Source organism: Leucoraja erinacea, chromosome 23 (genome assembly GCF_028641065.1).
Source record: "Leucoraja erinacea ecotype New England chromosome 23, Leri_hhj_1, whole genome shotgun sequence".
NCBI classification, from domain to species: domain Eukaryota; kingdom Metazoa; phylum Chordata; class Chondrichthyes; order Rajiformes; family Rajidae; genus Leucoraja; species Leucoraja erinaceus.
This window is the reverse complement of record NC_073399.1, coordinates 1,937,862-1,954,450: the sequence shown is the minus strand read 5'-3', so window position 1 is coordinate 1,954,450 and position 16,589 is coordinate 1,937,862. Positions and strand designations below refer to the sequence as shown.

General features: G+C 41.3%; 1 protein-coding gene across 1 annotated transcript in view; it reads left to right on the top strand.

The window, feature by feature from the left end:
* The window catches only part of LOC129708101 (heparan sulfate glucosamine 3-O-sulfotransferase 3B1-like), a 29,772-nt gene extending 17,377 nt beyond the window's left edge, over window positions 1–12,395 (top strand). Inside the window, exon 2 of the mRNA XM_055653661.1 lies at window positions 10,287–12,395. Within this exon, the coding sequence (XP_055509636.1) occupies window positions 10,287–10,905 (619 nt within the window). The 3' untranslated portion in view covers window positions 10,906–12,395. The remainder of the gene's footprint in view (window positions 1–10,286) is intronic.
* The last annotated feature ends 4,194 nt before the right edge of the window (window positions 12,396–16,589 follow it).

Below are 16,589 nucleotides of genomic sequence, written 5' to 3'. Positions count from 1 at the left end.
AGAGCTTTGTTCTGATTGAGGCCCCAAACTGTTGTCACCTTGATAAATCACACTTTGATAAGCCTATGTTATTCCTGAGGTGATTAGATAGGTCAGTAACAGGTTAGTAACACCTCTGGCAAACAAGCAAAGATAAATGGATGAATTAGCTCACCATTAGTAGTCAGTGGTAAGGGAGCATTTCTATTTCATTCACAGACTGGACTGTCTGTGGTTGCAGTAATGAATGGCTTGGATTCCATTATAAAGTGTTGGCTTTATAGCATGCATAGGTACAGCACACTCCATAAATATTATTTTGGAGAAAGATACAATACAAAGTTCTGTAATAATACAGGCGGCATCTCTGGAGAACATGGATGGGTGACATTCTTTAATCGGGGCCTTGTATTGTCATAGGAGCAGAAGTAGGCCGTTCGGCCCATGGCTGATCTAATCAACTCCTGCCTTCTCACCATAACCCTTGTCACCCTCACTAATCCAAAATCTGTTAATCACCGTTTTCAAAGTTCCCAAAGACTTGGCTTCCACAGCTGTCTGCGGCCATGAATTCCACAGATTCACCACCTTCTGATTGAATAAATTCCTCATCTCCTTTTTAAAGGTGAGTCCTTTTATTCAGAGTCTATGCTCTCAGGATTTAGACTCATTAGCCCATTAGTGGAAGTCTAGTCTAGTCCCTTCTTCGGACTCTGTGTTCTCCAGAGATGCTGCCCGACTGACTGAGTTACATCAGCACTTTCTGTTTTTTTTTGCTCTAGATTCCAGCATCTGCAGTTCCTTGTGTCTAACATTCTTTTTGACATTGGCCTACTTTTTTACCTAGTGTATGACCTATTGCCCTTGTATGAAGCTCCTTGCTGCATTGCACTCCTTGTTTGGGGGATGGTGAGAGCAGAGACCTGTTTGCACAATGAGTCTCTGTCAGCTCATTTTGCACAGCACATGGTGTAATATTCGAGCAGGAGAGAGATCCTAAGTGGTTAATTTTCTCCATGGTTTTCGTAGGAAGTTTGCACAACTGCTGTGTTACCAGAGGTACACAAAAAAGCTGGAGAAACTCAGCGGGTACAGCAGCATCTATGGAGCGAAGGAAATAGGCAACATTTCGGCCCGAAACGTTGCCTATTTCCTTCGCTCCATAGATGCTGCTGCACCCGCTGAGTTTCTCCAGCTTTTTTGTGTACCTTTGATTCTCCAGCATCTGCAGTTCCTTCTTAAATGCTGTGTTACCAGCCTGGGCAGGAATGAAAAACACTGCTGTAACATTCACCCTGACAATGTTTCAGCAAGTTCAAGTCTTGCCACAAAATATTGCAACGCTCATCATAATGGGGAAAGTGGATGCTTGAACGATTAGAAGTCACAGTGGCGCAGGGGTAGGGTTGCTGCCTTACACAGCTCACAGCGCCAGAGACCCGGGTTCAATCCTACCTATGGGTGCTTGTCTGTACGCAGTTTGTACGTTCTCCCCGTGACATGCGTGGGTTTGCTCCGAGATCTTCAGTTTTCTCCCACACTCCAAATTCGTACATGTTTGAAGGTTAATTGGCTTGGCATAAATGTAAAAAATGTCCCTAGTGTGTGTGTGTGTAGGATAATGTTAATGTGCAGGGATCGCTGGTCGGTGTGGAGTCGATGGGCCGAAGGGCATGTTTCCGCGCTGTATCTCTGAACTAATCAATTGTAGATTGTAATCAAGGCCTCGTTAAAAACCCTTTGGAAAGGAGAACTGAGAAACTGGTCTCCCTGCTCATATTAGCTGTTATGGTCATTACACAATCAAGTTTTCTTTCCCAAACGAAGGAATTCAGTAAATATTGAGATGTAAGAAACTGCAGATGTTTGAGTCGAGCAAAACACAATGTGCTGGAAGAAATCTGGAGGCCACGCAGCATCTGTGGAGAATCGATAGATCCTTTGGAGTCTGAAGAAGGGTCCCAGCCTGAGAAGTTGCCTGTCCTTTCCCTCCGGAGATGCTCCCTGATCTGCTGAGTTACAATCGCACCTCGTGTTTTGTTTCTTGTGTGAATATTGCTTGGTTTCCACGATTCGCCCAAAGGCTTTGGAAAAATGTCACTGAACAGTGTGCCTGGCAAAGGGAGATTCTTATCGGACCCTCTGAAATTGTTAGAAGCTACCCATCTTCATTAGAAATGTAGAAATCATTTACCTAGTTTTGCTAAGTCTTTTGTTGATGAATCACACACAAGTTGATCTGGTAATGAACAATCTGCAGAAGGCACCTCTGACTAATGCAATGGTGCACTTGGAGTGGTGGAGTGCAGGTTTGGAGCAGATATTTACCCAAAATATTTAGCTCGGGGTGGCACAGTGGTACAGCTGATCGAGTCACTGCCTCGCGGCACCAGAGACTCGGGTTCGATCCGGAACTCGGGTGCTGTCTGTGTGGAGCTTGCATGTTCTTCTTGTGACCCTGGGTGCTCCCACATCCCAGAGACGAGCGGGTTTGTAGGTCAATCAGCCTCTGTAAATTGCCCCCCAAATGTGTGGGGATGTGGATGAGAAAATGGGATCGTGTGAATGTGTGATTGATGGGTAGCATGGACTCGGTGAGACGAAGGGCCATGCAGTTTTCACGCAGTATCTTTCAGCGAATCAATCTAAAACCTCAGTTCTTCCATGTTGTTCTCCAGCAAATAAAGAGGCCTCATCTGTGAAGGTGTCGGTGTACGATGTCCAGCAATCCGTTCTGTTCTGTTTATATTACATGATGCAATGATCCCATGTCATGGTATCAGGGCCCCAGATAATGGCCCCACAGGATGAATGCAAAATTGCCACTTTAAAACAGGTGACGTCTTGTTTGAACTATGAATATATAGGTTCTTTATGGCATTGTGCAAACAAAATTCCTCTGCTTTATAGTCCGAAGTGGGAGTGGATGCTCATGGAGTCTGATGCACTTAATATCAAAGTGTATAAGGCACAGATGTTTCTCAGTTTGACAAGACTATACAAGTCCTCAAAAGGCTAATCTGTCTTAATTGAATTTATACAGTAGTTCATCACAAGATGTTTGACTTTTGCAGATCCTTTTCCAGGGCAAGCTTTGACATGCTATGTCGTTTTTTTCCCCCCTATAATCTATGCCCCATTATTGTAGAGTTTCTGCTTTGGCAACCATGTGTTTTCTTGTATATTATCGACTTTCGACTTAAACCATTTGTGGAAGCTTTCAACCCAGCGGTATGAATATTGATTTCTCTAACTTTAGATGCCCCTGTCCCACTTGGGAAACCTGAACGGAAACCTCTGGAGACTTTGTGCCCCACCCGAGGTTTCTGTGCGGTTCCCGGAGGTTTTTGTCAGTCTCCCTACCTGCTTCCACTACCTGCAACCTCCGGGAACCGCACAGAAACCTTGGGTGGGGCACAAAGTCTCCAGAGGTTTCCGTTCAGGTTTTCTAAGTGGGACAGGGGCATTACTTTCCCTCTCCCTCCGCCCCCCCTCTACTCTAGTTCTCCTACTAGTTTCACGGACCTCCTGATTAACTTTACTGTTTGTATGCCTTGTTGGCAGCTGACGATGAAACATTCTACATTTTCTTGCATCGCCTCTGCTTTGATCTGTCCTTTCAACACCTTGCGCAAGGGTCTTTGTACCCTTCCATATCTCCCCGACTCTCAGTCTGAAGAAGGCCTCAAGCCAAAATGTCACCCATTCTTGTTAACAAGGCTTAGTTTAATTTGAGAGTTTTGTTTCCTGACTGATAAGGGAGGTGATTGTATGAAGATAGAACACAGAACAATACAACGCAGGAACAGGCCCTTCGACCCACAATGTCTGTGCCAACCACGATGCTTAGATATCCCCTGCCTGCACTTGATCCATATCCCGCCATTCCCTGCATATCCACACACCTATCCAAAAGCTTCTTAAATGCCACACTCTATGGGGCAGAAATGTTCCAACGCGATGTATAGGGTGGCACAGTGGTGCAGGGATAGTGTTGCTGCCTTACAGCACCAGAGACCTGGCTTTGATACTGACTATGGGTGCTGTCTGTACAAATTTTGTACGTTCTTCCTGTGACTGCGTGGGTTTTCTCCAGGTGCTGCGGTTTGCTACCACACTCCAAACACGTACAGGTTTGTAGGTGAATTGGATTTGGTCAAAATTGTAAATTGTCCCTAGTGTGTAGGATGGTGTTAGTATACGGGGTGATCGGTAGTTGGCATGGTCTCGGCTTAGTTTATTATTTTAGTTTGGAGATACAGCGCGGAAACAGGCCCTTCGGCCCACCTAGTCCATGCTGTCCAGTGAACCTTCTGCACTTGCACGATCCTACACACAGTGGGGACAATTTACAATTTTACCAACGCCCAAGTAACCTACAAACCTGTACGTCTTTGGAATGTGGGAGGAAACCGGAGCACCGAGAGAAAACCCATGCAGGTCACGGGGAGAGCGTACAAACACCGTACTGACAGCACCTGTAGTTAGGATCGAACCCGGGTCTCTGGCGCTGTAAGGCAGCAACTCTACTGCTGCGCCACTGTGCCATGTTGAAGCCTGCGCCAGGCTGTTTGTCGTGTTTGACTCGCTAAAAACTCCACGTTGGAGGGTATTTGCTCATTTAGAAAAGTTAGCTCCTACTTATTGAGTGTTTGAGTACCCTTACTGAGTTTTTTTAATGGTTTTAAGGAAACTAAAACTAATGATTTGTCTCGTGTTTTTTAAATATGATATTTGATGTTTTTTGATGTTAAAGGTCTAACAAAGCAGGTTGATTGTAAAACTACAGCTGAAATTCTGTTGAGCAGATGAAAGCATTAAACAGAGAAAGAGCCTTTCCTTTAGTCTATCTTTTCCCTTAAATGGTGCATCTGTTTGAGGTGGATCTTGAGACTGCCTTTTGATGTTTAGTTGATTTAGACACATCTTCAAAGCATTGGTGTATCTTTTTGAAATTGTGAATGGAGCTTGTCACTTATTAAAGCATTGGATGAGGCCCTTTAACCTAACAATTGTTGATGGAACCAGTTATACCAATCTGGGATAAAGGAGGCTAGTGCGGTTTGCAGCTTGTTTCCTGTGCTGAACCTTTCAGCTTTGTCAACTCGAGTTGAAAAGTAAATGAAGAAACAAAAGAGTTGTTAGCAGAACGAAGTAATGTGGAAGAATATCTATTTGCCAACAAAATCTTTGAATGACCACAAATCATATTGATGTCGTTTCCCTTTCTATCTGGTGGGCTATTGGACTCCATAGCCTTTTGTTGTCATTGAATCGCAAACAACCAGAATTACTGACTGTCCACTTTTTCACGAGTCAAGAGTGTTTAATTGTCATTTGTACCGGGAATGGAACCACAAAGTTCTTACCTATTCACCATTTTTAACGTATAGATATGGGCGTTCACCTTATTTCTTTCAGAGTGCAAAAATCTAAATGATTTCTATGTTTTTGCTTAGGCTTTATTATTTTAAAGACAGGATTTCGTTAGCTTTAGAATGTTTGAATGCTTGTGACTGGTGACATTTTAAATTTGGTTGTACATGGCCGGTGTGAATGACAATCAGAAACTATTCTTTTAGATCTGGGCATAAACTTATCTCCTCTTTCAGAGTGCAAAAATCTAAATGAGCTAGTGTTTAAATCAAATTTGGGGTTTATTTAAAGACTCGGGGGAAATATTTTAAAATGTTTATTCCTGCTCAGTCAAGTACAAGGATGTGACGAATGATGAGGTCAAATCACTGGATTACATTAAAAAATCTGTGCAAAAAGCATTTATGAATATCCCTGTATTGTTGTCCTGAGCATTGGTTTGGGGCTTATTTTGACTCGTGGGGGAACAATTTAAAATGTTTATTCCTGCTCAGAATGTACAGTGCTTGCGAATATTAATCTAAAGCACTATCATTACATTAAAACTTGCTACAAAAAGCATGTGGATGAATATCCCTGTATTAATCTGTCCTCGTCATTGTTTTAAGCAGCCACCATTCAGAATTCAAATAGTTAAATCTCAACAAAATAAACGTACTGTACTCGTGTCACCCTCCGTCAAGGCACGACCAGCCAGTGGCCAAGATATTGCTGCCAACTCGGGCATAATTCAGATGTACTGATACTAAACTACCAGTTATTGAAATGTTCCCAACTTTGTTGGGTCACAGGGTACAGTACAGATTAGATACACTTTGGTTTATTGTCACATGTACTGAGGTACAGTGAACAGCTTTTGTTGCATGTCAGCGGAAAGGCAACACATGATTACATTCAAGCCATTTATGGGCCTGTTCTATTTAGGCAATTGTTTTTTTGTAGGCAACTAAAAAATGTCGCCACTGGGTAAGTCAACTCAGTCGAGCTAAAATCCGTAGCGTCTGGTCACCACTAAATTTTCAACATGTTGAAACTTTTTTGGCGACAGTGGGTTTGACGCTAATGAGCGTAGCTTGACTTCTCCTGACGTAGGGGCTGGCGTAGGTTGTCGCCAGGATGACATGGGTTGTCGCCACTCAACCCCCCCCCCCCCCACCTCCCCTCACTTGTATCCACACAATCACATGTGTAAGAAGGAACTGCAGATGCTGGTTAATACTGACAATAGACACAAAGTGCTGGAGGAACTCAGTCCGTCAGGCATCATCTCTGGAGAAAAAGGATAGGTGATGTTTTAGGTCAGAACTCTTCTTTAGATGGGTATCAGTCTGTAGAAGGGTTCTTCTAACCCAATAATTCACCAATCCTTTTTCTCCAGAGATGCTGGCTGACCCGCTAGGTTTTGCACAAGATTCCCTGGATATGTTGGCTTGTATAGAGCATCAGTGAATTGGTTTGCCATCAAGATAATTGTAACCTGACTGTTTTTCCTTTAATCCTGCAGTTTCCACCACCATTGTGCCTCTGACTGCTCAACCCACCACCTGACCCCATCTCACGTTGTTCTCCTGATAGAAACATAGAAATTAGGTGCAGGAGTAGGCCATTCGGCCCTTCGAGCCTGCACCGCCATTCAATATGATCATGGCTGATCATCCAACTCAGTATCCCGCACCTGCCTTCTCTCCATACCCTCTGATCCCCTTAGCCACAAGGGCCACATCTAACTCCCTCTTAAATATAGCCAATGAAACTGGCCTCAACTACCCTCTGTGGCAGAGAGTTCCAGAGATTCACCACTCTCTGTGTGAAAAAAGTTCTTCTCATCTCGGTTTTAAAGGATTTCCCCCTTATCCTTAAGCTGTGACCCCTTGTCCTGGACTTCCCCAACTGGCTGATGAGCTAGATCTCCAACAACCTACTGTTTGGAATACCTATGATAGCCAACAACTTTTAAATGAAACTCAAAACAATAACCACTTTTTTTCCACTGCATAATCCAGTAAATTGCCAGCAGAGTGGTAGCAGCACCAGAGACCCCTGTTTGAACCTGACTACGGGTGCTGCTTATGTGGAGTTTGTACATTCTCACTGTACCTGCGTGGGATTTCTCTGGGTGCTCCAATTTCCCCCCACATTCCAAAGTTGTGCATGTTTGTAGGTTAATTGGCTTCTGTAAATTGCCCCTAGAATGTAGGATAGAACTGGTGCACGGGCAATCGTTAGCCGGTGTGGTCTTGGGCCGAAGGGCCTGTTTCCACACTGTTTCTCTAAACTAAACTAAAACTGAGCACAATAACTAGCATGGTTCAAATAGAACAACTGATCATATTTTGCAGATTTCCTAATTTTTATCACCAGTTAATTGAAAAATTATTCAGAGAACATGTGTTCATCGATTTGGACTTGGCATTTTATGATCGCACATATATAAAGTGCTATCTTTATCAAGGATGCATTGAATTGGATTTGAAGAGCAGATTATCTGGTGCATCTGAGAGCAGGGAGTGGACAGTGTTCCGATTCCTATTAGTGTGACTGCACTTCAACTGTAGCACTTTGGCCGATTAGGCAGTTGTGAAAAGCACCACATCAAAGCAAGATCATCCTTTTTTTTTAACATAGCATACCAAAATTTACAAGGGCACAAATTATGACTGTGCTGAGCATTTGATCAAACTGAACTCCCACGAGTTCTTTCTAACTTTGTTCCTACGAGTAAAAACAGTCAATCAAGCTTGGCGATTTCTTTTCAAGATTAACTCAATGTTTAGATACTGAGGAAGGTGGTGAATCTTTACCATAGCACAGATTCAAGATTTCAAGAGTGCTTATTTGTCATGTGTACTGGTATTATTTATTGCTGGCACATTAATTTACGGGTACATTAGACGGAAGAACAACAATAAACATTATCGGTTATACCAAGTGAACTGGACTGTGATTTGACGGAAAGGTTTGCCAGTTCCCTGACATGGTTGAGAATTTGTTACACTTGAATATAAAATAACATTCACAAATCCTCTACTCTTCTGTTCATAATAGTCGGTGAATATCTCCCTGAGAAACTGTAGCAGATTAGCACAAATTCCTTCTGTGCAGACAAAACCTCCAATAAAGGCATTAGACCAGGCACTGAATTATAAAATGGCCACCTGCTATTGATGGGTTGTTACCATCTCGTTTCTGTTCTGACCCGCAAAAACCCTCAGCTTATTGCTCACTTTATTTGCACCTTGAGCTTTGCATTATATTTCTCCAAAACTTTGGGTCTCAGTATGGAAAGGTTCCAAGTATAGTACTTAATACACTAAGTAGGCCAATCTGTTCTTCGGCTAAGGCTGGTCTTTACGAGTATTAGTGGAAAAGCTGCTGTCCTTTCACAAAAGAATCTTCTTTAAGTTTGCTTTGAATTATAACATTCAATGTGTGATCCCCAACGTTTTTGTTTGTGGGATTTATTTGTGCATTGCTGGCAAGACCAGCAATTTGTCCATCCCTAATTAATCTTAAACAGGAATGTCTGGCATTATATCGCGCTTGTAATATTTGTTCTTAGTGACGACGGAATAAAAATAATATGGACTGTAGCTGCTGCATTTCCATGTGCTCTGGTCTAGAGACCTCAACTGAATTTCTTCCTTTGAATTCTTGCTCTGCAGTGTGTGTGACTGTGTGTGTGACTGTGTGTGTGACTGTGTGTGTGTGAATAATGAAAGACAATATTAAGTGAGTATTTCTCACTGTGATGGTTGGCACAGATTGTTTAGAGAGGATTATTGCTGATGGGTGTACCAGGAAGTTCAACTTTTTTTTTTCTCTGGCTGGGAAGGAGATCTATTACAATAGCAACATACAGAACAATTTCATGAATCATTATTTTGATTTGCATTGTTATGTTGAGCTACTGCAATGGGTATGTTTTGCAATAATTAGATGCCACTAATAAGCAGTTGTAGTGTTGAGTAGCCGAGGCAGTTTCACAATCAAGAGCTTTATTGAAATCGGCTCTAGAAGTATCTGGTGTAGATTTTGGTTAACAGAATTTGCCAAATAATTTTTGGAATTTCTGAATTGGGGATGTTTTACACAACACAGCAGGACCATTGTTATAAAACATATATTCTATTTGAGTTATATTTGGACCCATTGAGATCTCAGAGAATAAACCTCAGGGCTGAATGGTCTATCTTCACTCGGATGACTGATAGAGCATCTCGCGTGTAATTTAGATTTTAGTTTAGAGATACAGCATGGAACTAGGCCCTACAGTCCACCAGTGTTCATCGCACACTAACAATATCCTACACACACCAGGGACAATTTACAGTTTTACCAAAACCGACTAATCTGTACGTCTTTGGCGTGTGGAAGGAAACCGGAGCACGTGGAGAAAACCCACGCAGGTCACCGGGAGAACGGACAAACGCCGTACAGACAGCACCCTATGGGCCTGTCCCATTTAGGCGATTATTTATTTATTTATTTATTTTTTTTAGGCAACTACAGGCAACTAGTTTGTCACCATATGTTTGGCGATGGTTGCAAACAGTTGTAGCATCTTTCTGGTCACCGCTAAATTTTCAACCTGTTGAACATTTTTCAGTGACAGTGTGTTTGATGCCAATGAGCGTAGCTTGACTTCCCCTGACGTAGGTTGTCGCCAGGATGACGTGGGTTGTTGCCGTTTTATCGGCGACCTGCTACGACTATGACCGTCCCCAGCAGTTGCCTAAAATATCGCCAAGTGGGACAGGCCCTTTAGTCGGAACGAACCAGGGTCTCTGGCGCTGTAAGGCAGCAACTCTACCGCTGCAACACTGTAACGCTCCTCTGTAAAATATTCTATATGTTGCATCTACCATATGTTTCTTGACATTTAATGCGACCCACTTTTACTCAGATTGACTAAAATATGTGTTTTCTTTCAGGGACTTGATGCCTCGGACACTGGAAGGTCAAATCACCATGGAGAAGACTCCTAGTTACTTTGTCACTATGGAAGCAGCTGCTCGAATCTATGCCATGTCCAAGGATGCCAAACTAATCGTGGTGGTTCGGGATCCCGTCACCCGAGCTATCTCTGACTACACACAGACTCTCTCTAAAAAGCCCGATATCCCCAGCTTTGAGAGCTTGACTTTCAAAAACCGGACTACAGGCTTGATCGATACGTCATGGAGTGCTATTCAAATTGGCATCTATGCCAAGCACCTGGAGAATTGGCTGCAATACTTCCCCATGCGGCAGATCCTGTTTGTGAGTGGGGAGAGGTTGATCAGTGACCCAGCGGGAGAACTGAGCAGGGTGCAAGACTTTTTGGCTCTGAAGAGAATCATCACAGACAAACATTTCTACTTTAACCAGACCAAGGGCTTTCCTTGCCTGAAGAAGCCTGAGGGCAGCAGCAAACCCCATTGCCTGGGCAAGACAAAAGGCAGAACACATCCCAACATTGACCCGGAAATAGTTCAGAGGCTGAGAGACTTCTACAGGCCTTTCAACATGAAATTTTACCAAATGACAGGACAGAACTTTGGCTGGGATTAAGGTCAATTTGACAACAGAGACATGAATTTATTGCTATATTATATATATATATACATACATATATATATATATATATATATATGTGTAACTTGTACAGAAATCTATTTTATAATAATTTATTTTTAATTCTTAAGCAATTAATTCACTAAGCTGCCTAACCACATTGTACACTGTATATAGATCATATCTTCTAACATTCCACAATTGTATTTGCATTGCTCATTGATGGATCTGTCTTTCATTGATTACGTTTTAATATCTAAAAGCACATTTTTTTTGTTACGGGTATTCAGTGTTCATGAGATCTAACGTTTGGACATTTGATTCCTTGCTGATAAACATTGGGAGCATGTAGAGAGTTCATCATGAAAGCAATGACTGGTCAGTTGGTCAAACTCAGTGCAGAATTCAGCCTACAGTGGGAAACCAAAGCCACGGGGCCCCTGAGAGTGAAATCTCTAATAATGTCATTCACACCTATTTCTCCATTTTATGGACAAAATGCCATCTGTTTCTTTAACTTATTTTTTTAAAAGTGAGCTGCTTATCAGATATATGTTATTTAGTCTACATCCATGCTGATCTATTAAGATTAGCTACAAAATGTGCAAATAAACTAAATACAATTTTTCCTATTTTTAAAAAAATGTGGATTCTCATTTTGCATGTTAACTGATTTTTAACTCATAGATTCTGACCTTTTTGTTTTTAAACTCACTCTTGCTTTTAAATATAGAAACTCCTCAAATATCACCATTCAGTGACGAAAACTGTTCCTCTGCAAAATGGAAACTCTCTTTAAAATGTTGCATTCACTGAGCCTGCAATAAAGTGCTCTACACAACTGTTTTGCAATAGAAATCAATTTCACATCTGCTCTGTTCACCCAATTCATAATATAACGGTATAAGAAAGAATTGCAGATGCTGGTTTAAATCGAAGGTAGACACAAAATGCTGGGTTAATTCAATGGGTGAGGCAGCATCTCTAGAGAGATGGAATGGGCGACATTTTGGGTCAAGACCCTTCTTCAGACTGATCTGTCTGAAAAAGGGTCTCGACTCGAAACGTCACCCATTCCTTCTTTCCAAAGATGCTGCCTTACCCGCTGAGTTACTACTCCGGCATTTTGTGTCTACCTTCATAACATAACAGTGTATCCAATCTATTGTCTTCCGCAAGGTGAATTTATACCTTGACATGGTGGTTAGCTATAAATTTGTAATAATAAATATGTGGCTGAGTTTTATTCAGCTTGCATTCAAAAGTACGTATATTAGCAAATGGTTTCTGATAATATTGTACTTTAGAATAGTTAAAGTGTAAAAAAAATATGTAAATCAAGTATTTTGTGGTATGTACAACAGAAAATTAATTTTACACAGATAAAAATGTTTCTTTCTAGGAATTTTGGGGAAAAAAGCATCCTGTTTCTTGTTATGAAGAAACAAATAAAATATATTTTACCAAACTAATAGTCTTTCATTTTTCTGAAAATTGAATAGTTATTCATAAGTTTGTAATTCTTAACCATCCACTTAGAGACAGCATATGATTATGTTGTTTTATTCAGTGACAAATCCAATTCTTATAGAAAATAGAAACTGTCTTTTGCCTGTGAACCAGCAGATTGAGACCCATTATATTTCCACTACTATCTGTTGCACGCTGCACCAATTTCAAATATAGCAAATTTGAAGCAAGAACTTTAATTTAAAAATGACCAAAAAACATATTTGAAAACCTAATTACAAAATCATATTTTAAACACAGAAGATTTCCTTTATTAGAACAGATCGACTTGTACCTTTAACAATTATATATTGGTTTTCCATGGATGACAATCAAAAACCTTTTTGTGGGAAGTTTGTGACTTTAATTATCAACATGAATTACATAGAAAATAGGTGCAGGAGTAGGCCATTCGGCACTTCGAGCCTGCACCGCCATTCATATGATCATGGCTGATATTCCAACTTGGTATCCTGTACCTGCCTTCTCTCCATACCCCCTGATCCCTTTAGCCACAAGGGCCACATCTAACTCCCTCTTAAATATAGCCAATGAACTGTGGCCTCAACTACCTTCTGTGGCAGAGAGTTCCAGAGGTTCACCACTCTCTGTGTGAAAAATGTTTTTCTCATCTCGGTCCTAAAAGATTTCCCCCATATCCTTAAACTGTGTGACCCCTTGTCCTGGACTTCCCCAACATCGGGAACAATCTTCCTGCATCTAGCCTGTCCAACCCCTTGCCCCACATGTTCATCCAAAAAAATAATAGAGCTGGGGATTTCTTTAGACAATGACAATATAAATTGGGTTAGGATGTATTTGAATGAAGTTCAGGAGAGAGAGAGAGATCTGTTGAGGGGGATTTTGGGGTTTAGTCAGTTGGAATGTATAGTTTCTGGTCTGCATGTACTCAGTGGCCAAAGGGCCTATTCCACACTGTACACCTCAGAACCCCTATAAGTGCCTACAGTTATGGTGTGCACTCCTTCCCCTGACTGAAACAGTTTACTGATGTCAAATGCTTCTGTTCAGTTGCAGATAGAATTGTTCCCTTGGAGCTAGACTAACATTAGACCATTGATAACCAAATTAGAACTGACCTGACACACCAATAAGTGTTGATGCTGCAATCTTGAGCAAAACACAAAGTGCTGGAGTTTGAAGAAGGGTCCCGAACTGAAACTCTTTATGTCCATGTATCTGGAGAAGGGTTCTGACCAAAATGTCATTTGTCCATTCCCTCGACAGATGTCCCCTGACCCGCTGAGTAACTCCAGCACTCCAGTATTTTGAGTTTTATTTTTGTATTGGTGCATGAACAGAGGCAATTCTATTTTAAACTCTCATGATTAGAACTCATTTTAAAAGGTAAGCAACTGTGCAGGAAATGTTAAACATGGTTTCATGCTTTAGTCTTCATGCCTTCATAAGCTATAGGAGCAGAATTGGGCCATTCACCCCATATAACTTACTCCGCCATTTAATCATGGCTGATATATCTTCACCCCCTCAATCCCATTCTCCTGCCTTCTTCCCATAAACCTTAACACTCTTACATTCAATCAAGAACCTGTCAATCTCTGCTTTAAAAATACCCATTGACTTGGCCTCCACAGCCATCTGTGTCAATGAATTCCACAGGTTCACCACCCTCTAACTGTAGAAATTCCTCCTCATCTTTCTAAAGATATGTCCTTTTATTCTGAGGCTGTGCCCTCTGGTCCTAGATTCTCCCACTGGCAGAAATATCCTCTCCACATCCACTCTATCCGGGCCTTCGTTGGGGTTGGGGTTGGGGTTTGGGCAAGGAACGATATATATATATGAACAAAAAGAAGTGTGTATGGAACCCTCCAATGCTATTTACCTTACCTGCATATGGAAATTGGATAAGAAACAAAGATAGCCTCAGGTAAATCTTTGAATGCCAAGATAATGAGACTTTAAAGGTTTCTTGCCATAAATCTTTGTTTTGTAATATTTAGGATCTAGCACAATGTACAGAGGTTGCACAACAATGCTTTTCCAGTACATGGTGTTCTTTGACCTCCGCTGTCACTGAACAGTCATTTCCTTTGGCGTGATGCTTCAGTTCCAGGAAATTAGAAACTTCTGCCCTGTCATATGTACAAATAACTAACTATTAACACGTTCTATGCCAACCTTTATATCTATACTTTTAAACCTATAAAGAAATGTTCAGTAACAATTGAAATGTTCTAGGCAAGAAGAAAATGAAATGCTATCAAAGTAAAACTGGAGAACTGCAATGAAGGAACAATTAAAAAAAAAAATCCTGATATTTTTAAATAGATTAAAATCCAAATTTTTTTTAAACTGATACTGAAATATCAATAAAATAAGTGAGAAATATCCATACCTAATATCCTACTTTATTAGGATATCAAGGGTTAAGAATAGAATAGAGAACAAATAGAAGTATGTTTAAATGTGTTGGCTTACCACTGCAGGGACATTTTAGGAGTGGCTTTTGAGGTAAACATGTTTTCACAGGCCTGTGTCTAGAAGCCAGATAAATAATTAACAGATTACTATTTACAGCAAGGGTGTGACTGCAAAACTATTTGCAAAGGTATTTTTTTAACTGTTCATAACCAAGGTTTGTCCCAAATGTCAATGTTATTGAAGGGAAGGACAAACCGAATGGTGTAGTTAGTTGACATATTGGAGTGCCTGGGTTCTATAGCCCTTAGTGATGCAATGGAATTTGTCTCTTAATCTCTAGTTGGACAGGCCAGACTGAGTATCAATCATAGCTCACACGATTTCATGCCCAGAACTCAGCTATATTCAGATAATGAGGTAAGAAATGTTGCATGATATGGTTCAACACCTGACTAACACAAGGCCTGCAGCTCACTCTAGAACATCTTAACGTATTTAGAATGGAAAGCAAACTAAAATGGCAAGTTGGACAATGACAAAATAACATAGAGGCACCAGGAACTGAAAAAGCATGAGAGAAATCTCACAAAGTGTTGGAGTAACTCAGCGGGTCAGGCAACATCTCTGGAGAACATGAATAGGTGACGTTTCGAATTAGCGACTCTTCTTCAGTTAAAGGAACGTCGTTTTGTTTTATGAGTTTAGCTAGATTAGATTAGATTTGATTAGTTTTTAGAGATACAGCACGGAAACAGGCCCTTCAGGCCACCGAGTTTCGCGCTAACCAGCGATCTCCGCACATTAACATTATCCCACACACACTAGGAACATTTTACACATACACCAAACCATTTAACCTACATACCTGCAAGTCTTTGGAGTGTGGGAGGAAACCGAAAATCTGGGTCAAGGGGAGAACATACAAACTCCGTATAGGCGGCCCACATAGTTGGCGCTGCAAGTGCTGAAGGCAGCAACTCTACCGCTGTGCCACCGTGCTGCCTGGTTTATGGTCACCTATTCCAGAACACAATGATATTCTTTGTGTATATGAACCTCAAATAGTGTACAGTAAATGCAGGAACTAATGTGATCTGAAATGGTGGCTGTCTCTTTAAAATGTGCTTATTGTGGTGGAATCAAAATGTTACTCCCCCACTACATTCAAAGCCTGATTCGGCAACTCAAGCACTCAAGAACGAAGGAGATTAAACGTGGGGAACGTTGCCCTGTCCACCACAGGTGCAGGCACCATTGAAGGGATCTATAGGAGGCGCTGCCTCAAAAAGGCCGCCAGCATCATTAGGGACCCACACCATCCTGGCCACGCTCTTGATTCACCTCTGCAGAAGGTATAGGAGACTGAAAACCATGACCTCCAGGTTCAGGAACAGCTTTTCCTCAACAACCACGATGCTATTGAACACGACGAACACCAACTAAACTTTGAACTACAAACTGCTTTGGTTGTACTCTGGACTTTGGGCTTTTGTTGGTTTTCTACTGCAGGTATATTGGCTTTTTTAATTGATCAAACTTTTTTTTGTTTGTTTATTATTTTATAATTTTACAAACCTGTTGTGCTGCTGCACGTAAGAATTTCATTGTTCTATTTCCATGCATAGGGCAATTAAGCATGCTTAACTCTTCAATTAGTCTGATGAAGTCAGACCCAACCCCTATTCATGTTCTCCAGAGATCCTGCCTGACCTGCTGAGTTACTCTAGTAGTCTGTGTTCCATGCAAGATTTTAGCATCTGCAGTTC